Raw genomic sequence first — 22,155 nt, 5'->3', positions numbered from 1 at the left:
CAAAGACATTAAACATAACTTTACTCTTTCTGTTTCATGAAGTTGTTTTTAATGGCTTTGACAAAAAAACAAAGACAACCAAAACAAGTCATAAGCCTGTTACACTATTGTGACTCTGTACTGTCAAACAGCTGACAACGACAGGTATTGGATTATCAAATACAATTTAATAGTCTATTGTGAGCATTGATAGAATGAAGACATTCACAAATGTTTAAATATTGGCAGTCTTTATTTCAACAAGACTAAGAAATGTTGTTTAATATACATTTTCTCTTACAATTTAACATCTATCTCATCTCGTTTTTTCCATAGCATTTAGGAGATACTCTGACAAGTAAAAATCTGGTGAACTGTTACGGCCTCTTTTAGAGACATCTAAAAAACGGCTGTTTTTTTTTATTTACACATCTTTTTTTTTTTACTCTTTTCAGTGAAGTCACTCACTCTCTCCTCAGAAAGTAAGTCCTTTCTGTTCTTGTGGGCCAAAGGCAGAGGGACAGGATTCAGCACCTGTCCAGCGCAACTTGAAGTTGCTCTGTGGATCGAATGAACATCGTCCAGCAGCTGGACCAGCTCCTGCCAGCTGGGAAATGTTGCTGCCCTGGCCCGCAAGCACAGACATTTACCATCATCACCCAAAACATTTCCTCCGACTGTCAGAAAGTTGGGTTTTCTTCACACTTGAAACAACTCTTCCACATGACACGAACACATGCACAAGCCCTTGTAGAAATGTTGGTGAGACACAAAAAAAATCAAAAAAAATCTGGACAACTGGAACAGTTACATGCAGAAGTAATGCCAAATTCAGCTGCTGAAGCACAGCTCCATCATTTTATATTAAGGCTTCAGTATTTTATACAGGTTGCATAGATGTTTCATCAAATCCTTCAAAGTCAGATTCATAATATTAATGTCCTTGTCCATGTGTTTCATGTCTGTTAATTAGGAACATCTCTTTGTTTGGAGAAAACTTTGTTTTTCGTGTTGTAAAAAATGCATATTAAAAATCCCCAAAACTGATACCAATTCAAATACTTTGAGAAATAAAATGTTTGCATAAAGAAACCTTCTGAATACTGTATTTTGGATAATCTATGTCAGTTCTAAAAGCATGTTTGCAATGACATTAAAACATATGCATAAGTTACTGTACAACAGCTACATGAGGCAGCTTCATTTTAGAGATGAAATGGGCAGGTAATGCAACTCACACACTCGATTATCAAATTAGAAAACATAGAAAATCGAGTGTTGTGCTTGTCATCTGGTAACAATAAACTCAAACACCCTTTAGGAATCTGAGGAGAGATACACACAATCAACATCTACATTCTTTTTCTTTTTTCCAAGTTGCTAATAATGTACCAAGGTAAAAAAAAAAAAAAAAAAAATGAAGGTCAGGCACCATGTTGCATTAATTTTGGTAGCATTTGTGACAATACTTCAACATTTCCGTCTTGAGTCGAAATGATGAGAACGTGAGGATGAGGATAGGTAGATCAAATGGTTCAGGAAGAGTCCATTTATACTGACACAGGCCATTTAAGAGGTACAAGTGTGTATTGTGGGATGTGGGCAAAAAAAAAAAAAAAGAAGCCCAAAAAACACTGTGCACATTGATCAAAAGTGCCCCCATATTCTGTGCACACTGTCCTCTTCCACCACCTAAAACTAGCAGTAAAAATCCACTGTAGTACCTAATATATATCTTCATACCAAAAATAGCTAAAAATTACAACACCTCTTCAACATAAAACCCTGTATTAAAATAATCTTTTGATTTCATTTGATCGCTGTCTTTTGTTCCTCTTCTCTAGTGTAATGTGAAATGCTCTGAACATACGTGTCGCCATCTTTTCTTCTCAAACAGTAAGACTGTATAGAGTCAGATCCTCCGTGCTGAACTGAGCTTACAGTACCAAAAAGGGCTTTCAGGACTTGTCAGCTTTGCCTTCTTTAGGGGTAATGCCAGGGGAGTCCTTCTCCTTCCACGCCAGTTACCTTTCACCAGGTTGCCAGCCACATATCTCAACTCTGTCACACACACGCACACTTTCAACTCAACATCACTGGATTGCATTGGCAATGAGAGCATGCATGAGGTATGGCCTTACTATGGAAGTCTTTAAGCTGAGGAAATTAAATTAAAAAAATTAACGAGAAACTAAAAAGTTAGGTTGTGATAATGCTCATAGCAGACATACAATATGCATGTTTGGGTTCGCAGAGCGCCCTCAAAGCTCTTCTACAGACTGACTCCATCTGCAGGTGAAACACAAATACCTGTGCTGTCACTTCTCTCTGTATTTCTGAGAAGACTTTTAACATCTCTTCAAAACAAACTGAGCTGAAGCTCAAACTACTCCTGTGTAGATCAACACTTCATCGCTTGCCTGCATGTATGTAAATGTAGAAATGAAGAGACTCAAACATTCACAGTACGCACACGGGTGATGTGCAAAAAGTGTTGCGATGAAATGTTAAATTCCATAACAACAGTACATCATTTGTTGAATAATGGCAAGAAAGAAAATCCTCAGAAATATTAAAAGGTGCGTCCCACCACAGGCACTCAATGTTCAACCAGACATCTTCTTACTGTGAAGTTGTCGGATGGCAATCATTGAAGAAGGCACACAAATGAATTATGAGATTAAATTGCCAAAATAAGACAATTATATAATGTTTGTTATGCTGCAAGCAGAACCATAGTGAGGCTCCAAAAGAGCCATAAGGAGTAAAGGTCTATCTGGGGGAAAAGCAGGGGAAAAGGTGGATTTCTTGGGAAGAAAATCATATTGCTGTACACTGATGTCCTTAAAAACATACAAACAAATAATTAAAAGTGAAGTTATTATAATATTACGAAGAGTCTCCCCCCCAATGGCGGACAGTCCGAGGTCCTGAAGGCAGTCTTTTTAAAGTCTCTCTGACAGTTTTCCCCTTCGCTCCGTCGCTCCTGGTCGTTCTCGTCCTCTCCCTGCCCAGCCAGTTTTATCTCCAGTGGGGAGCCAGCAGGGCCAGGGCCAGGGCCAGGCCGCAGAGCGCCAGCGCCATGCTTCCCTGTGAGGCGGCCCCGGACGACGGTGGGGTTCTGCCCACGGCCCCCTCCACCCGGGGTTTGATAGGGTTCTGTGGGGTGGAGAAGTAGATGTCCCGGTCCGTGTCGCAGGATGGAGAGTCACAACCGCTGCCGCTCTCCTCTTCTCCACTGCCGCCCTCGCCTGGAAAACACACAAACAAACACACACACAGGGGTCAGATTTTTGCAGCTGGGACACGATGTCATCAACACAGTCATACAGGTCATGAAGAACGATCCTCACCACTGTCCACAGAGATGTCGTTGCCGCTGTGTGCAGCTTTGAGCCAGCTCGTCATTTCCTTCAAAACTGCAATCTGACTGCGGATCACAATGTCTGGCTTCGTTATGTCCACGTCCACATCAGGGTTCGACACCTGATTGGCCAGCCCGTTGCCAATGACAACTGACTCGTACCTATGCAGAGCGAGAGTCCACGTTAGTCAACATGTTGGATCATCTGTTTGGCACTTTAGATCCTGTTAAATCCAACATTTACATGTTTGGTATGTGGATCTTACCTGCTTTTTGCCGTTCCATTCCAGCACTCGTCCCCGGCTGCAATCCTCTCGCCTGCACACACGGTCTCTGGCAGCGTGGACCAGAACTTCTTTGCATGTTTTAGCTTCTTCTTCACATCGCTCGTCTGTGTAGAAATCACACAAAAAACAGGTCAAACACGACGGCTCAACAATAACAACAGCGATCTGACTGTGGCCTGAGTTCTATCAGACCTTACCAATCGATCTAAACTGGTGCCAGCAGCCGTGGTGGGCCTGGCATCGGGGCTGTAGGGGCGGAAGCGGCCGGTAAAACCGGTTTCTTTGACAGAGCGCTTCGAACGGAAGGCCATGTTTAGTTTAGGCTGCCCACAGCCCTGGAAAACCTGTAAGAGGTGGACAATAAAAAGTCAAGTAAGTAAGCCTGCATCTTTTTTTTTTTTTTTAATGTGTAAAAGTGTAAAATAGTGTAAAATAATACTGACTTTCTGTGACACTTGCATGCTGTTCTCCTGCATATTCATAATGGCATCCGAGATCTTCACATCGATTGGATCCATGACGGACTCAAAATTAAAGGGACCCTCGAGTCTCTCAGCCAGACTGAGCATGGCATCTGGAAAGCAGAGGATGGGAACATAAGATTAGAAAAAAAAACACATAGATTCACTGAGAAGCATGCAGTTCTTCACTCAGGTGTGGATGTTCTCAAACACTGCCACTAGGGGGCAGCACACACACGAGGGACAGTTAACCAGTGAGGCAGAGACCAGTGAGGAGGCAGCAGAAACCAGACGTACAGATACATGTTGTGGGGGTAAAGTCGCACACAGGCTAGTTCCTGGGATATATAATGTTTTATACGTAGAAGAAACTGTGGATGTGTGCTACGCTGAATGTAAGGAAACTGATCTATTGATCTGTGTCTGTTTACACAACACAGAGCAGTTTTCAACCTGAAGGCCACTGCATGTACAACATGTACAGCCCCTCCCATGCTACTTAAACAAGATACTAATGAATGTACGAGGACATGTTAGTACACCGGTCTTCACAATACACACTGTGTTCTTCGGTTAAACTCCTGCGCAGTAAAGTGGAGACAGTGAACACAGTTGGAAAAAAATAATAAATCTATCTCATCCAATTAGCCCAGTTCTATCAAGTTACCAATCCTGTCATGTCACACTGGTTTCATGCGCACAAGGATAAAAAGGGAGGATGTTCAGATGAGACTGGATTAGATTGGCTTTGATTAGATAAAACTTTAATGATCCTCTGTGAAATATGAGCTCTGCAGTGGCAACATGTAAAAGAAGGGCGGAGGCAGAGGGGGGGTTTGTATAAATGTAGTCTGTTGCCAAATCAAACACAGTGAGCCGTTAAGGTTAAAACAGGATGTGTTCAAGGTCAAGCTTTGTTGTTTACCGAGGAAGTTGTTCCATTCTGTGTCCAGGTCGGCCTGATTGGCCAAACAGCCGCGCATCACGTTCAGACAGTAGTTCTGGCAGGGTTTCAGTGCCACTTGGCCCGAGCAGTAGGGACAGTACATCATCTTCATGACCGCTCGCACACAGCTGGGAGACGCGCTGACCTGGAGGAGGCAGGGGAGCGGCCAGCAGACTGTTATCACGGTCCCGCAGCAAAAAACACTCATCCAGCACAAGCACAGACACATACTTAGACTATGACAAAGCAGGAGCATTCATTTTATAAGCCAGTTCCACAAATCAGTATAATCTAATCATGCATGAATCACTCAGTGGAAAACATGCCATACTAGAATAGTCAAAGAGGTTTATGTTATCAGAGACACTGTACTGGAACCGCAGCCAGCTCTTCCCAGAAAGATATGAAGTCAGAAACCCAGAGAGGGGAGGGAGAGGGACGGACGGAGCTGTTGGAAAACTGTGCTCAGCGTCCGGTCGCTGCAAAAACAGAAGCTTCACAGGCGCATCTTCACTCACCGTGGAAACTTTATTGACCACCTCGGGCATGAGCTGCAGGCCGCGCACGAAGGTGCGGGCGGCGACGAAGGCCCGGGTCAGCTGGATGCGCAGCTTGCGGGGCACGTCGCCGAACGGCTGCAGCTGCTCCGTGTGGCGGCTGACGCACTCCATGTAGGCGTCGCTGAACTCGTACTGCACGTTGACCAGCCGGAACATCCTCTCCAGGAGGTCGGCCCAGAAGTCCGACAGCATGGAGTCCAGGTTGATGGCGGAGCTGCCCGACAAGTAGTAGCGGGTGAGCGACTCGAAGAAGTTCTTGAAGAGCTCGGCGTTCTGCACGTACATCATCCCGTATGTCCTCACGAACATGTTGTGCAGGGAGACCTCTGCGTTTTTCAAGAGCTCTTTGAAAAACTCTGTGGAGGAAAAAAAAAAGGAGAGAGGTGGGGGTTAGTGTGATAACTAGATGTTGAATCCCACCCCAGAACAAACAGTCTTAATGGTTAACATTTCAGAGTCCGTCCACAGAGAGGGATGTCATGAAGAAAATTGAATTTATATGATGGATGAGAAAATATTATGTGGGATATCTGCAGAGACTGAGCACTGATTTTATCTTAAACCCAAGATCCCTGGAACATTTGGGCTCAGCAGACTCACATTTTGTGGGAATACAAATGGACACAAACACATTGTGAGGTTTTTTTTTTTTTTACAAGGTTATTGAAAAGCAGATTCCTGCAGGACCACAGCGTGTGTAAAACTACACAATTGCTGCTGCATGTCACATCTGTAGCACACACACCCCCACCGACCCCCGACGCTGTGGCCGAGCTGCTGCCACCACATGAAATCAGACTGATAGTCATTCTGCTCCACCTGTTCCCATGTCCTGACATTTTAAGCATCTCAACAGAAACAGCTTAAGCATAAAATCTCGGATGAAAGGCGAAGGAATGCGTTCTGTGAGGTGGGGGGTTTGGGTTAGGATGAGGAGATGAGAGGAGGGAAGCAGGAGGGGTGAAAGGTGGAGTGGGAGCATCTCTGCCGGGCCGCTCCTCGTCTCTGTGGACCGGCCATTCAGCGGAGACGTCGCTCCACATCAAGCCGCTTCAGACTGACCACCATCAATGGCATTTTTCCGTTGTCACATTCCATTCGCCTTCCTTTCTCCCGGCTTCTCTTGGACTGTCCTTCAGAGGCATTTTCAATAGGATTACTGAATAATACGACCCCCCCCTCCTCCTCTCCCTTCCCCTCCCCTCCCGTATATGGACCTGTACCCCCCATCCAGCCCCGCATCTCCCTCCATCTCCCTCCCCTCCACTGCTTTCACTTCATCAGTTCCTTCAGAGAGCTCTCTTCACTAGAGACAGGGAACAATGACCTACTTCATCCTGAGGAATGTCCATCACCTCCCCTTGCCCCCCCCACCCCCAAATAATCCAGGCCTCCCTCTCCCACGGACACCCCCCCTCCTCACCCCGCAACTTTCTTAATCTGAACAAAATGAGAATTCCTCAGAGTCTCTGAAAAATGCTTCACCTTCAGTCTCGCGTGCATGCAACCATACACTCAGCCCCTTTCACTCATCTCTCTCTCTTTTTTTATCCTCTGTCCATGCCCCCCCCCACCCCAACCCCCACTGCCCCGTGTGCACAAAACTTCTGTCCCGCTGCAGTTTCTCTGGGTGCCCTCTGCTCGGCTTTGAAATGTAAAGTTCCCATGCTCTCACAAGGGGAGTCACTAAACGCTGCCTCTGCCACCAACACACACACACACACACACACACACACACACACACACTGCTGTCACTTCCACTTCAGACTGACACACTAAAAAGAAAAAATGAGGTAGGGGAGGGGTGAGGGCGGTTTGGGGCGGGTTAAGTTGAGGGCTTTTTTAACTCCAAATCCCCACTGTGTCGCCAAGGATACCGGAAACACTGCAGCCCCTCCATTTACCTCCCCGCCATCATTGCCCCCACCCCTCCATCCCCCCTCCCTCCCTCCAACACACACACACACACACACACACACACACACACACACACAAAGCCAGGGGAGAGGGCACCAAGTTCCACGCTCCATTGACAGAGATTAAAACAAAAGGTCCACCCCCACCCCTGGAATGTCATCGTAGCCACAAGTTTAAAGTCAGTGAAAGGAGACGGAGGAGGTGAAGAAGAGGAGGAGGAGGAGGAGGTGAAGAGGAGGAGGAGGAGGAGGAGGAGGAGGAGGTGAAGAGGAGGAGGAGGCCAGAAGCAGGAGCAGGAGCAGGAGCAGAACAGCCCCAAACTTCTCTGTTTCCTCTCTACACTTTATTAGAGCGGTAATGCCTACATGCTAAAGAGATAAACCCTGTAATGAGTTTGGACAAACCCACTGGTTGGAAAACGTGCACCGTGTGTGTGTGTGTGTGTGTGTGTGTGTTAACGGTGGCAGCAGGGGTGGGGGTGTGGGGGTGTGGGGGTGTGGGGGTGTGGAGGCTCCCCGGCCCTGAGCTCAGGCTCTCAAGTATGAGCAGCATTACACAGGCATCTTGCATTGTCATTAAAAACAGTTTATGACATGCAGCCGTCCGCCAGCGGGCCGGGGAGCTGAAACACTCCCTCAGGATTTTTTCCATTAAAAAATGTGCCTGTCGTTCAGCCAATGGTCTGAGGGAATGTGGGTGAGGGGTCAAACAGGAGAGTGTAAGCTGTAGCGAAATGTAAGGATCCGTCTCCTCCTCCCCTCCCCTCACTCTGTCACAGTTTCCACATGTTGTAGAGAAAGCCCTAAATTATGAGCAATGTTAGGCCCAATCCATCACAGGAATAGAGGAACCGACCTCCCACTCCTCCCTCCCACTTCCTCCTCCTGCAAGGAGCCCCCCCCCCCTTCTCCCATCCATGTCCCTATAAACTCTGCTCCTCCCAATCCCGGCCCAGGCAGTAATTGCATCCTATTTGTGACAATTAGTCCCTGCGCTTCTCCCTTTTCTTATGGGATGAGATTCTGTGCCTCCTGCTGTTGGACTTCAGAGCTTTGGATGGATGTCTCTTGTTGTGTGTGAGAGAGTGTGTGTGTCTGGAGGCGAGGGGCCTTAATCCAAGTGCTTAAATCCCAGACATAGCCTTGCTCTGCTGGACAGGGTCAGTGCAACAGGACAGACAGGCTGAGGCCAGGACAAACACACAGAGAGGGGAGAACTATTTCTGGCTCTGGTCTTAATTGGCCATGACTCCTAGCTCCAGGCGCATGATGAGAGCCCGGCCTAATCACATACACCACTTCCTGAGTTTGTTAGTGTGCGAGGAGCGCATGTTTCGCGTTGCGCATGTTGCGGGTCTGTCTCCCGTGTACGGTCGCAGCTGCGTTCGCTGGGGCACACATGTCGGCGGTCCCCGGCTCACGAGCGGTCGAGCTGACGTCATTATTCTGAGCGTCTTCCTTCAGTAACACCAAAAGACAATGATAAGCACTTCCTGTGCTGCTTTTTTCTCCGACAGAAAGCGCCTGCTCCTGGGCGTCTCGACGTGACAACAGGAAATAATAGGGCAGCAACCCGAGCCTGTCACCGTATCCAGTGAGAGAGACAGTCTAATGGCCCAGGTGGAAGAGAGTACAGCAGGCCTTTGTAAAGAGATCCCACATCTAACAGTTCAGAGAAAGCAGCAACCTGCCTACAGTGATGAGGAGGGGGGGTAAAGGGGGGGTTTCACTGTGAGCTTGAGGGCTGCCCCCTCTTGGCTGACCACATGGACTTTTCTGTAAATTTTAGATTAAAGAAAGTTGAATAAAAACAATATTAAAAAAACAGGTGGAAAAAACTTGTTTTAATTATGTAAAACATCAGTGGGAATCGTCCTGACCACAGTGGTCCTTGTTCCTCAAAATCAAAGACCAAAGATTCCTTTTGTGTCTCACCGTGATTCTTAGATGACTAAGACATCACAAACTCTGCAGATAAATACTTCAGAGCCTGAAGCATCAGTGGACCAAATACAACGCTGCGAGAAGAAAGTTCACGGTTTTTCACACTCACCAAAAAAATCTGTCTCTCTCTTTTTGCAGACTATCTTCTAAGAAGAACCAAGCAGGGAAATCTAGGCGAGCTACTGATGTAGAAGACAGCAAGGACAAGTTTCAGTCGGCATGGTCATGTATTATGTCAAAATCAACTCCTACATAGACACTGTAATGATTCTCTTTGACAAACATTCAAGCAAACTAGCAAATATTCACAAAATTTCAACTTTTAAAATACAACTTTCTGCTGTCGTGCCCTTCTCTGTGACAGTCAAGTGAACATCTGGGTTGAGGACGGCTGGCTGGACAAAACAAGACATTTGACAACATCACCTTGTGATTGGCGTTTCCCCATACTCTGCGATTACACAGTTGGAGCGAGTGCTTGAATAAATAAATGAATAGCAGATTAATGGATAATGACAGTAATTGTTAGCCCCTGACAAAACACCACAGAAAGCCCCAGTTGAGTAAGAAAGCAGTGAGGACAGTCAGTGTAGGACAGAAGGACAGGAACATGCGCTGGAGAAACGTTTGCTGTGAAACATGATCAGCAACGAGACACAGAGGAGAGAAGGATGGGAAGAAGAAGAGGGGTCTGAGGGGCAAAGAGAGGGGTTTGTGGGAGAATGAGGCATGGGATGGGGACAAAGGGCAGTAAGAGAGGAGAGGGAGGGAGGGGCGGGACGGCTCGCGCAGCCACTGCATTCCGACACGTCACATTCCTGTTCACATCTGGCTGCAATACACACGCTTCCCGTTACTGACTATCCTTTGCTGCCTTTCACAGACACATAAGCTCCGAGGGTCCCTGACCTGCCTGTGGACATACAAACACATCAAACCTGGCACTGGATTGTGTGTGAAACTCTGCGTCTTTTTAATGAATCTGCTGCAGAAACCTCCTCATCCTCTCCCTTATCCCTTCATCTTATCGGGCTTCTTCCTAGCAGGGCTGCAGCGGAGGCACGGTTGGGTTGCCTAAGTTATTCAAAGCTGCCCCACTTCCTTGGTGACTCAGCACTGTTGCATGTTTCCCATGCAATCCCACCCTCAACAAGAGAAACCCAATCCCAATATTTACAGGCATACACACATGTGCTCACACACAGAGGAACAGGAAGTACAGAGAAGACTAAATCTGAAGATGTGTGTGGTCCGCCTGGAAGCGCGCACGTCTCTCTGGAGAGAAGGGGAGCGGGGGGGGGGGCTGTGTGTGTGTGTGTGTGTGGGGGGGGGGGACCAGGCCTGTGAGTGGGGTATGATGAGGCAGGGAGCTGGGACATTAAGAGACAGGTGGACAGGCCAACAGACACAGACTGACTGTCTCCGCTTCGGGGCAGTGCACTGGCAGGTGGAAGCGTCCGTCAAAAAAAAAAAAAAAAAAAAATCATGCAACACAAGTGGTGCTGCTACGGGGGGACACCAGCACAGTGGAGTCTGAAAAGTGGCTGCTCTGTGTGTGTGTGTTTGTGCAAGCGTGTTTGCTTACTGTCAAAGTGGTCGTGCTTCTGTTTGAAGGTGGATTGTAGGTTGGTGCTAAGCCTGGAGACGGGAGCTTTCATGTCCGAGTGGCTCTGCTGGCTCAGCTTCTCCTCCATCTCCACCGTGCAGCACGAGAAGCCCTGCGGACACACTTTCAGGGAGGCTCCTGCAAGAGACGAGGAGAATACACACTGTTAGGAACCATCTGCTGCCAGGATCTGTCATCGTGAATCACATCATGCAAAAAAAATACTTCCAGGCTGTTTTGTTTGAATAGAATTAAACAAACCTATAAAAGACCGGTTTAAACACAACAACAGGCAGGTCTGAATACAAGTGTGCAAGACTGGGTCTGTTTCTCATAAAAAAACACAAAAGAATGCACAAAATATACTTCAACACCTACTCAGTGTCTGTGCACCTACAGAGGGGGTTTGTTAGCATGTGTGGAGTCACACTAACTTGAGCCAACTGGCCAATTCTAGTGCATATTTTACTCATTTGAAACACACACTTGCATCAATCCTTACCACAAGTTTATGCATTTCTTTGGAATAAAACTTTCGGTTAAGTAACAAGCTCACCTCTCACTAAATCAAATGCACCTTGGCTGTGAAAACCCCCTTAACTGCACTTAAGTGGATTAATTGCAACACTTCGCTCAGAGCAGTCTTTAGCTCGCCGTTTTATGGAGCCTTGCGCTTATCCTGGCACTCTCCTGTCCTGATTGATAGTTAAGTGCTGAGGCTTTCTCCGAGCGCAGTGGCCTTCTGAAAACACAAACTTCAAAAAGGGAGAGGAGAGCTCTTCACTCACTCCTCAGGTAAGAGGGCTGGCCTCAGGCATGTTGCTCCTTGACGTGGATAAACCTGGCAAGGTGTTTTTAAAGCAGTCTCCTGTCCATTGTAATGCGACTGTTTCCATGACTGTCCTACTTCTAACTTGGGGATGCTCTCATTTTAATGTTTACTCTGTCTGTTATTGTTTGTGCAAACCAAAAAAAAAGCCAATTGCCTGAAATCGTGTGAAGCTGTGGGCTGAAGTGGCCCCCACAAGCCCAACAGGAGAAGAGATGTGAAGTGTTTACTGTTTTGGGGGCTGCAGTGTAGTCAAACAAATGTTCTAAAAATGCTGGTAAGTTAATAGGTTTTCCAAACTGATCTGCATTAGTATGGAAGTGGGACAAAAATGTCAGAAAACTGTGCTTTTTACCGTCCTCTCATCAGAACCATTATGCAAAACCTAAATACTGGCTTTGATGAAAACAGCGACTGTCAACTTAGTCAAAAGTGGGTTTAAGGCCCAATTAAAAAGGAGGGTCAGAGGAGGACGAATGCAAAGTTGCAGCTGCAATAATGTTTTGTTTTAAAGGTGGCTGTTGGAATTTGGCAGAACACAGGGATCCTTTCACTGCATCCAGGCACCAACGGCCTGTTTGGTTTTCCCCACCGGCTCGTGCTCACAGAGTCAGGACCTGAGTGGCCTGCATAGGTGACTGCCTGCTACTTAAAGGGCCTGCATATCATATATGGACTGAGCTTTAAATGCTCTGCAATGTTTTCCTGCATTTGTTCAAAGACGCATCTTAGACCAATTCAGCTTTAAGTGATAATATTGACCCGACTTCTCATGGCATGTGCTGAGAAATATGTCAGAAATGTTCCCTTTATGAAACCTTTATAAAAAAGCACATGTTAACTGGATCTTGCCGTTTCTCTCATGGTTACTGAATGTGATTCTGTACATTCTTCCTAACATGTACAACTTTAAACAAAGATAGGTTTTTCTAACATAAAAAAACACAGGCTCCTTCCACCAGCTGACAACAAAAGACAGGAGGAAGTGGAGCACATCCCAACTACAAAGGCCTTGTTATGGCATATGAATGGATTTGGTAGAGATCGCTAAACATGGAGCCTTTTCTCCCTTTCATTCCTGCTTTGTTCCTGTTAAGCATTAACAAACTTCCTGTTCTGTTACTTATTGGGTTAAACATTGTTGTATCTGTGGTTCAGGTTGTTACAGTTCCTTTGGCTCCGTCCTCGGTACACGACTGTGGGATTTTTCACTGCTGGTCGCCATGTTTCATGTGTCGCCATAACACCCTCAGCCACGCACATTTTTGTTTTTCGCTGCAACATCTTGAGGTTGTTTTCATTCTTTTAGTGCACGTAATTAGACACAGCCCATCGATTTCTATTAGAAAAACAGGGCTCAGATTGGGTGGCTCTTGTTTTAGACAGGTAAAGCCTCTACAAGGGCCCGAATACATCCATGGATCAAGTTTCGGACCGTTTTAACAGCTCGATTCGTGCTGGTTGAACTGCTCAGCTACTTCTTCCACTAGTTTTGCCTGAGTGATGGGGCACAACATGTTTTGAGAAGTTTCTGAAATCGGAGCTGGAACGTTAAAAAATTAAACTGCAGGGTCAGAAGTGACTCATAGCAACACAATCATCTAAACAGGGCACCAGAGGGAGGGATGCACCCTGGCGCCATAAACTGGACCCCTCTGTCTGGGATCAAGTCCAAATAAGCCTCAAGTCACTCCTTCTCTCACAGTCCTCCTCTCCCCAAACTCATCTCTCCCCCTCCAACTGATCCCCTCCTATACACATATGCACACACACACACACACACACACACACACACACACACTCACACATACCCAGGCACAGTTGGCAGCCCCTACCTAAACATATTCACACATCACATCACTGCTCAACACATGGCTCTTTGTAACCGGCATGATTGGAGGTACAGCGAGCAGCACACACACACACACAGAGTGAACTTTTAGGTGAAACAGCCCATCCAGTCTCTCCTCCAGCTCCTCCAAACCCCCCCCCCACCCTCAGCTCGCCTACAGCACAGCCGTACAATCAAAAGGCCTATATCCACGTGGAAAATAGCCCTAGTTACCAAAGTACACAAATAAAAGTGAGATGGTCAATATTTCATAGGAATGTCTGTACAAATGTCACATTGTTAGCTCAAAGGATTAAGTCTCGGGGAAAACTGAAGATTCTTAGCTAATGCATGCTTTGTGAAAACATTTTGGCAGCCAATTCCTCAAACTGCTGGGGAGAAAAATGGCACTGTTGGGAGCACAAGAGAGCGAACAGTTAACAAGAGCAGTTAGATCCTATAAAAATCAACATCACGCCGGACTGTGCGTGACATGTTTCAGCCTCGCCGTTTCACAATAAGCTTTGTCTGTCGATGCATCAGTCATTTCTCCACCACCATCGCTGGTTGTGTGAATGGTCTTTGTGTGACGGGTGAAGCTGGCTCTCAGTCGGGGGGCCTCTCTCTCGCTCCTCCAGCTTCCCCAAGTACTTTTAAGATGTAAAAGGCAGCGGCAGGGAGACAGAACATTGTTAATGTGTCACTCTGAAGAGGAAAACCAACCATTTACGGCGGCCAAAACAGGAGAGCGAGCATCTTGTAAACAAACATGTGACTGTGTGTCATGGCATTCATCAGCTCGGCGCTACTTCTCTGCCTTTCCCTTTGTGGGGAGACCACCGTCCCCTTTAAATGGCTCATAAAAAGTCACTTCCCTTTGACATTGTCCTGCCTCTCAAACTCTGTTCTCAGAGGAAGGATGGTGGGGGAGGTGAAAATGCCTCGCAGACAAAAACCAGATTAGACACCTCACCGCCCCCTCTGCCTGCCATCATGTGCCCCTGAACCAGACGGACCTCAGGGTGCCCCCCCTCCACCTCTGCTTCGACCGCCACCACCCTGCAGGCTTAACCAGCGAGGTCAGGGGTTAACAGCCACTCCTCTGAGAGAGGTCCTGTCCTCTGACCCCTCCCCTGTCCGCCAGCCAGCACATCCACCACACACAGTAACCCCAAACACTCCAATAATAACACCACCAACGAACATAGAAAAAAGCCCCCCCCACACACGTACGAACGGGCAACTAAGGGCCGTGAAAGTCGCAGACACATGCGGAAAATTATAAATAGAAAACCTTAACAGTCATTTCCCTCAATCTCGAGTCATAAAAGTCCCTCAAGAATTATTTCTGTAGCCTCCTGAACCGAAGACGTCACTAAATGCCGCATAGGAGGCCATGGGGTATTACGCCATGTCACCGAGCATTCACCGACCTCTGTCACTAATTGGAGCCTGGAGGTCTGCGCCTGAACCGAACCTCTGAGCTTTCACATGGGCCGTTCACATTTGTAAATGATTACATGATAAACTGTAATCAGCTCATAGTTTATGCACATACTGATTCAGTCCCAGTGGAGCGCAGGTAAGCCGACACGGTGGATAGTACAGGGGGCTTTTCGTTTAAAAAAAAAAAAACATGCAGAACTTTTTTTATTCCAAGTCGCTCCGATTAATTCGACATGTCGAGCTCGGCTCCAAACATTCCCGGTGGTGTCGAGCACGAGAAACAACACTTGTGAATACAAAAGGTTGACTATTAATTGGCGTACTGTATCGTGCTCTGTGTTGCAACATGTAACGCTGCCAGTCTGCTGAGCTTTACTCACACAGACTGTTGTAAATTTGAACGCCCTGCAGCTATGACGCTCTCCTCTTGCTCCTCACCTCCGTCTAGGCTGTAATTATCCTGGGGAGGTGGTGGTGGTGGTGGGAAGGGGGGGTTGTGGGATTGGTGCCATTTGTTGGGTAACTTTCGGTTGCTGCTTCACACTTGCTCGTGCACACATCATCACACGGGCTGAATCTGTGGTCTTTTAAGTGAAGTCCATGATGTTTCTTTTTAAAAGGTGTGAGGTTTTGCTCCTGAGCGTTTTGTTACTCCAAGTTACTAATAATTCGTGGACCGTTTCGAAAGAGGCAAAGCTGAGAGGCACGAGGTGAAGCCACAACTGAAAGGAGAGATGAAAAGGTGGCGAACAGCTGCATATTTCATTTTTCAAAATCATAGCAATTGCTTTTTTCTAAGTCATTCCCTTCTTGAATTCACTCCTGTTGCAGCATGTTGTCAAATGGCCCCTTTCCTTTTGTCTCATCCTCTTTCATCTGAAGAACCCTACAGTTGTGGTCTGTGTCTGGAATTAAAAATGAATTCAAAAATGCCAGTTATTCAAGTATTTCCAATTAGTCTCTCAGGCAGCGGTTCAGTGTTTAAAACTATTCAGATAATGCCGACCACGATAAATCACTATTTGGAAAGCAACACTCTCAAAGTGCTTTGCTTTCATCAGCTTTCAGTAATAACTATGGATGGGAATCGTTTTGTTTGAATGTTGGGAAATTAAACCACCACATCCATTCAGAACGATGGATTAAACGTTTTCAAGGCTCCATGATTGTGCAGGGTTCAGCAGGGAAATCTCGCACATGACATCAGTCGAGAGGTTTGAAAAACAGAAAGTGAAAAAGTTACGAGGCAATGAACAAACTGTATCCGAACCACAAGTGTCCTATTATACATCCCATAGTTTCATAGTACAGTTAGGAGAAGTGTCTGAAGGTGCAATGTGATATTTCCTTCTACAAGAAATCCTTTAACTGGGCGAACTGAGTGGGAGCTCAGTCTTATTTACAACCTGGAGGAGTAGCTGCAGGGAGAGGGCAGGTTACAAACATCCACACATTCACGTCAGGCTGCCGCTGCTCAGTACAACCACAGACTCTTGCTCATGGGCATTGTGCCAGTAGTAGTTTAGGAGGAGGGGGGAGCAAGGGGGGAGTGTGTCCTGTTCACTTTTCCTATCCAGATTTTCCTAGCTTCTCTCTAAGGAATCAGACCAGCCGACACAGGCATTACTTTTCTGTGATCAGTGCAGAGAAACAACACTAATGAAGGATCAGAAATATCAAACAATCTTGTTGAAAGTCAAAAGAAATCATTAAAAGTTCTGCTACATGGTGTAGGATTTCACTACAAACAGCAATCTCCATGTTCCTTGAAGTAAACCTGCACACACTCAAAAGGCAGAAAGAAGTCTTCAAGTTGGAATATAAAAATGCAAGACAAATGTTAACACCGGTCACGTTACATTTATCTTGCGCTTTAACATCCTGTGTACATGGGTGTACTTGGATCTTTGGATGAATCACCGCAAGAGGAGAAAAATGTTCAACAACATTATGCTGTAAGGGGAAACCATTATTAGAGGCTCTGCTGTTCATATGGAGATAATCAGGGCAGGGCGCTACTTCCACCTACTCTGTTTCTACACTTCAGTCTCTTACAAAAATAGAGTAATGACAAGTTTATAGCAGTTGGCCAAACCAATAATGCTTTTCAGCTCTCGGTTCATAAGGAAAGTCCCAAGGAGACTGAGATGTGCTGGCAGGGGACTTCTGAATCGGACTGAAGCCTTTCAAAAAAAAAAAAAAAAATCACGTATAGCAGTGCCAAACCTTGTCCATTACATTTCTCTACTGTTGAGCGTTTCACTTGACTGCAGCTTGGCATTTCCGAGCATCAATGAAGAGAAGAGACGAAGGACAAGCAGTATAGCTGAGGATGTTATGAAGAAAAGTCTGAAAGGCTTTTATTTACAGGTGTGGTGGAGGACAATCACTCCAGGACCTGCACAGTGAAGCCACGGTGATATTTAATGTTGGCTGGGTTTAAGGATGTGCCAGTGTTTGCACAGATAAACAGCTTCCTCATCCAGGAGGCACCAGGTGTTGCATTCACCTGGACATAATATATGAAGGATATTCCACAAACACATGCTGTAGATCTGCTGCTCCACCTCACAGGGAGCGGCAAACTGTCTTTTAGTGCGAAGCTCCATGACTCAGACAGTACGCCTCGCTCATAACCGGCCAATAGCCTGTAAAGGATGTAACTGTAGCAGGCAACAGCTTTTAACTTTGGACGTTAAGTAGTAAAAGCTTTTATAGGAATTGTTTGAAATTGTAACCTAAACATCTGCAATGTTTGCCTCAGTTAAAATATGCCCATCTGTCTTTATGTTCTTGGGCTGCAGTCTTGAATGCGATAAATGCTGCTCCAAAATGTCTATTTTATAGCTGTAGCTAAAATTGGCAGTTGTATTTTGGAGGCCATGTTTGTTTCTTTGCTGTGTTTTACTGATGCAGCTACAAGCAGCTCCCCATATTCACCCAATGCACAGTTACAAAACAAAGACTGTTTGATAGATAGGCCACAGTATAAACAACTGAACGACTGAGTATTATGGAATAAACAGCTGATAAGTAAAATAAGTATATTAATTAATATGAATTATATACTGTATGTGACATAACTGCAGTACTTTTTTGGACTCTCTACATGTATTGCTGTACTTATTCATCATAAAGTTAAACTATAGGTTAACTGTGTAAAATGACAATTAAGTGGAGTCTAACTTAAATATAATCCAGTAATGAAGTGACAATAGTAACTCTTGACAAACTGGAACACGTAGCTTTGATACAGTCGTTTGTTAAACGGTACGTTGTCAGCTGGCCAGAGAGCAGCCGTCCCTTCACATGATGTGTCACAACACTAATGCTGATTAGACCCATGATTCAGCATCAACCAGGAGTGTAATAAAAACTGATGCACAGAGCAGTCACACAGGCTGTGGGTAATAAGTGGCTCTACTACAGGAAGGAGGAAGTCTCTCAGTAGCGGTGAGCTTAGGAAACACCGGCACTGCTTGTGACATGAGAGATTTACTCCACTTAGAACAATGCTCACCATCCATTTATGAGGCAGGAAGTTTTGGTTTAGCGGAGTACTCTCTGGAGTGAGTATTTTCAGCTATGCAGCAAGCCACAGGGCTTTGGATAATGTCTGTGTAAAATGATGTTTCCTTAAATAAATCAGGAATTAAAATCTGTTCCACAACACAGCTGTCAAAACACCAAACTGCCAAAATTTGCTTGTCACATGGCACGGCTATGATGAGACAGAAAGGCATGCGTGCTGCTGTGCACAAGGCAGAGCAGAGCAGAGCGCATTGCAATCTCCTTGTCACTATTCATGCCTTTTACACAGGAGAGCCTCACTGCCCCGGTGCAGCCTCTCTCTCCCTCCTTCAGAGTGAGAAATCGTCACATTAAGAAGTTTATTAGTGCCAAATTTTCCACATTTTGGTCCGACGTGTGAATTATTTCCTCCTCCGCCCGACAAACACGGCTCACACTGGGATCCATAAATCTGAGCCCCCTTTTTTTGCCACCAGAGTCCATTTCTGATTACTAAACCAGTCGGGGCCTCCGGCCAATTAAAACTCTCCATTTGTGAACATTCCAAAATGCTGTCATCCATGAACATTTACCCAGAAGCCCCTGGGGAGATTCCACAACATTGCCCCGGCCTCTCGCTCTGTCTGTTTCCCTCTCGCGTCCCGGCCCTGCATCTCCAGCTTTGTCTCCCCACACAAAAGCTCCCTGCCTACACCACTTCCCAGGTCACTGCTTTGTCAGGGTTTCAGGCTCCTGCACTTCCCAGAGCACATTCAGCGAGTCAGACACCAAATTCCAGCCACTGGATCACCTGCTGCACAGTGCACAGTTGTACTCGACTTTGACTCGCTGATTTCTGTATGCAAAACCGCTGAGGGCAAAGCCTTAGTATTAAAAAAAAAGCATTAAAAGTTAGTCTACTATTACGTGAGTTAAAGAAATGTTCAAAAAGACTCGGAGGTCATTCACCTAGACAAGTTAATCTGAGTTAATTAGTCAGACACTTCAGTGGGCGTTTGGAAATCACTCTTGGCACAGCACATCACAGGTTTCCTACTTCCAGGTAGACATTTGGCCCAACAGGAGCGCCGAGGTCTGCCAGAGGTTGAGAGAATCACAAGCGTAGCGGAGAAGAAATGAGATCATAAAAAAAGAAAGGTCAACCTCCCAACACTTGCGCATGGTCCGTCTCTAACTGGAGGAGGGGAGCGGGAGGGCCATGATTCATGTTAACACAGTTATAGGGAATTCATACTTCAAACAGGAGCGGTTTGTTTCGGGGATGAGATTGAATTTGGGCCACTTCTCATAGCGTGCGCCGCGCAAACTTTGTGCCACTTGTTTGACTTCCTTCTGGTAAATACAGCAACCACCGGCGATCTGCTCGACTGCCATTCAGACGCTGGAAATGTGCGCGAGGCTTCGCCGACCCGACCGTTCAGCCATGTGGTTTTAACATGAGTGTCTGTGACAAGTATTGTACGAACAGCAGACTCGTACATAAAAGGAAAAACACAACGCCTGCACATAAATCAAGAAACTTTCCTTCCTACCAACACTCTGCTGGGAATCTTCACTTAATAACTGCGCCATGTATCAGAGGGAGTTGGAGGCAATGATTCACGTTAACAACTAGTCTAATCTTTCACCCTGTCCACATCTTTCTCTCAGGTTATGTGCCTTTTGATGAGCCGCAGAGTTGCAGCATTTGATCTACTGCTTTTACTACAGATTCCACCTTGACGCTTTTAGCCTGGCCTATGTGCGTGCATGTGTATGTGTGTGCGTGCCGTGCATGTGTGTATACGTGTGTGTATGTGTGAGCGAGCGAGGAAATGAGAGTGAAAGAGAGTGCGGCTGTGTTATGTTTAAGATTTGCAGAGACAGGCAGAGGTTTTGCAGACAAACAGAGAGGACAAGTTACAGCACAGCGTGATTATCACAAGGGAAGAGAGAAAAGGAGCAGGAAAAAAAAAAGAGAGGCACAAAAGACCTTCCTGGCTTGTCCCTCCACACCAGCCCTCCGTCTTTCCACTGACTCATGGCACACAAATGAAAACAGGCTTTAAAGGAGAAGATGAAAAACACTCTTTACTTAGGGCCAAGTGCTTTACCATGGGACCCTGCGCAAACACTGTTGTGCTGTCAGAGAAACGAACTACTGTTGAGAAATAGGTCCTCTTTAAGATGTTCTTCACACACACACACACCGCTCGAGAGCGACGCACTGTGCACTATCTAAGGAGCCTTTGTGGCTCGGTCATATGCATTAGCATGAGTAAATTCCGCGTAACAAATCACGACACCCGTCCCCGCAGCTCCGCATTAGAAGAATTCAAAAAATCCTACTCTGTTGAAACATATGAGAGCTTTTAAAAGTCTTGACACACAAACAATACATTTGGTGGTTGCCAGTAAAAGCCAGCGAACCCCTCCTAAGGACAGGGAGCTCTCTGACAATGTTTATAACAGACATCCAAAAGCAGCTGAAGTCCACCAGATGTTGAGGCAGGATGGGGCCCGACGAAGCCCCCCAGGCAGAATGAGGTCAGGTACAAGATCAGGTTTCTGGAGGCTCAAAGCTACAAAAGGGCAACAAAGATTCTGATATACCTGTTAGGCCTTACGAAACTGGACACCGGCGGAGGCGGTGGGAATAGAACCCCTCATCGCCGCCGACTGTCAAAAGGCACGAGAAAGTCTAAACCCAACGGTACAATGGTTTAATGGGCCTCAGTGCTGGATGGCTCAGTAACTTCCCGATGACACGTCCTCCTCAATGTGTCGATAAATCACAAGCTACTTGCTATTACTATGTCGTACAGTGCTTCAACCACTGGCATGGTCGCCTGCATTCCCATATAACGACTAATTTTTTCTGCCAGCAAAAAAAACCACTCTCCTCAGAACACACTGACCAAATGATTTGCAGCTTTGGAGCCATCATTTAACAAACTATTTGATCCTTTCATGTGTGCTGCTTTCTTTTTCTTCCTCCCTCGCTCGCTGGCCGGCCCTCGGCCAATAGGACGTCTGCCATTGTTTTCTTCATGTTTTAAATTTGAGTTTTGATGGCCTGTTTTTAACACATGGCATCAACACGTCAGTCAAATTCACAGAGGTATGTGGAGCGGCCGGAGACCCCGCCTATCGCTCCTCTGTTTGACAGAAGAAAGGGCTTTTCAAAAGCACAAGAAGAAAAACCTGGGGGTTTTGATCTCAAACAATATAATTTATATGAAAATAAATCCAAGAGCGAGCGGCGCACAGAGGGATTAGGTAAATATTAGGAAACCTATTATGCTAACTGCAGTTTGGAAAAGTGAGCTAAGTGTGAGTGACTGCCTCGTCAGTGGGAATCTTGATGTAGGCCTTGGGAGTAATTAGCAGGGATTACAGCCCGTCTGGCCTGCACCCAGCACTGGGGCTTCAGCCCAAACACCCAGGCAAGACCCTGGCTTCGCTCCCTCACCGCT

The 22,155-nt window shown here is 46.2% G+C and overlaps 1 protein-coding gene across 1 annotated transcript in view; it reads right to left on the bottom strand.

Annotated features, from left to right (window-relative positions):
- Positions 1-213: 213 nt before the first annotated feature.
- gpc4 (glypican 4) overlaps positions 214-22,155 on the bottom strand; it is a 30,733-nt gene continuing 8,791 nt past the window's right edge. The window contains exons 2-9 of the mRNA XM_085788462.1: positions 11,043-11,201; positions 5,556-5,953; positions 5,017-5,182; positions 4,074-4,204; positions 3,828-3,974; positions 3,610-3,734; positions 3,333-3,505; positions 214-3,230 (exon numbers count right to left, since the gene is read on the bottom strand). Of these exons, the coding sequence (XP_085644588.1) occupies positions 3,001-3,230; positions 3,333-3,505; positions 3,610-3,734; positions 3,828-3,974; positions 4,074-4,204; positions 5,017-5,182; positions 5,556-5,953; positions 11,043-11,201 (1,529 nt within the window). The 3' untranslated portion in view covers positions 214-3,000. The remainder of the gene's footprint in view (positions 3,231-3,332; positions 3,506-3,609; positions 3,735-3,827; positions 3,975-4,073; positions 4,205-5,016; positions 5,183-5,555; positions 5,954-11,042; positions 11,202-22,155) is intronic.

This window comes from Trachurus japonicus, chromosome 10, assembly GCF_045865225.1.
Source record: "Trachurus japonicus isolate A0001 chromosome 10, Traja_1.0".
Classification (NCBI taxonomy): Eukaryota; Metazoa; Chordata; class Actinopteri; order Carangiformes; family Carangidae; genus Trachurus; species Trachurus japonicus.
The sequence above is the reverse complement of the archived record's forward strand: the minus strand, read 5'-3'. Positions and strand labels throughout refer to the sequence as shown.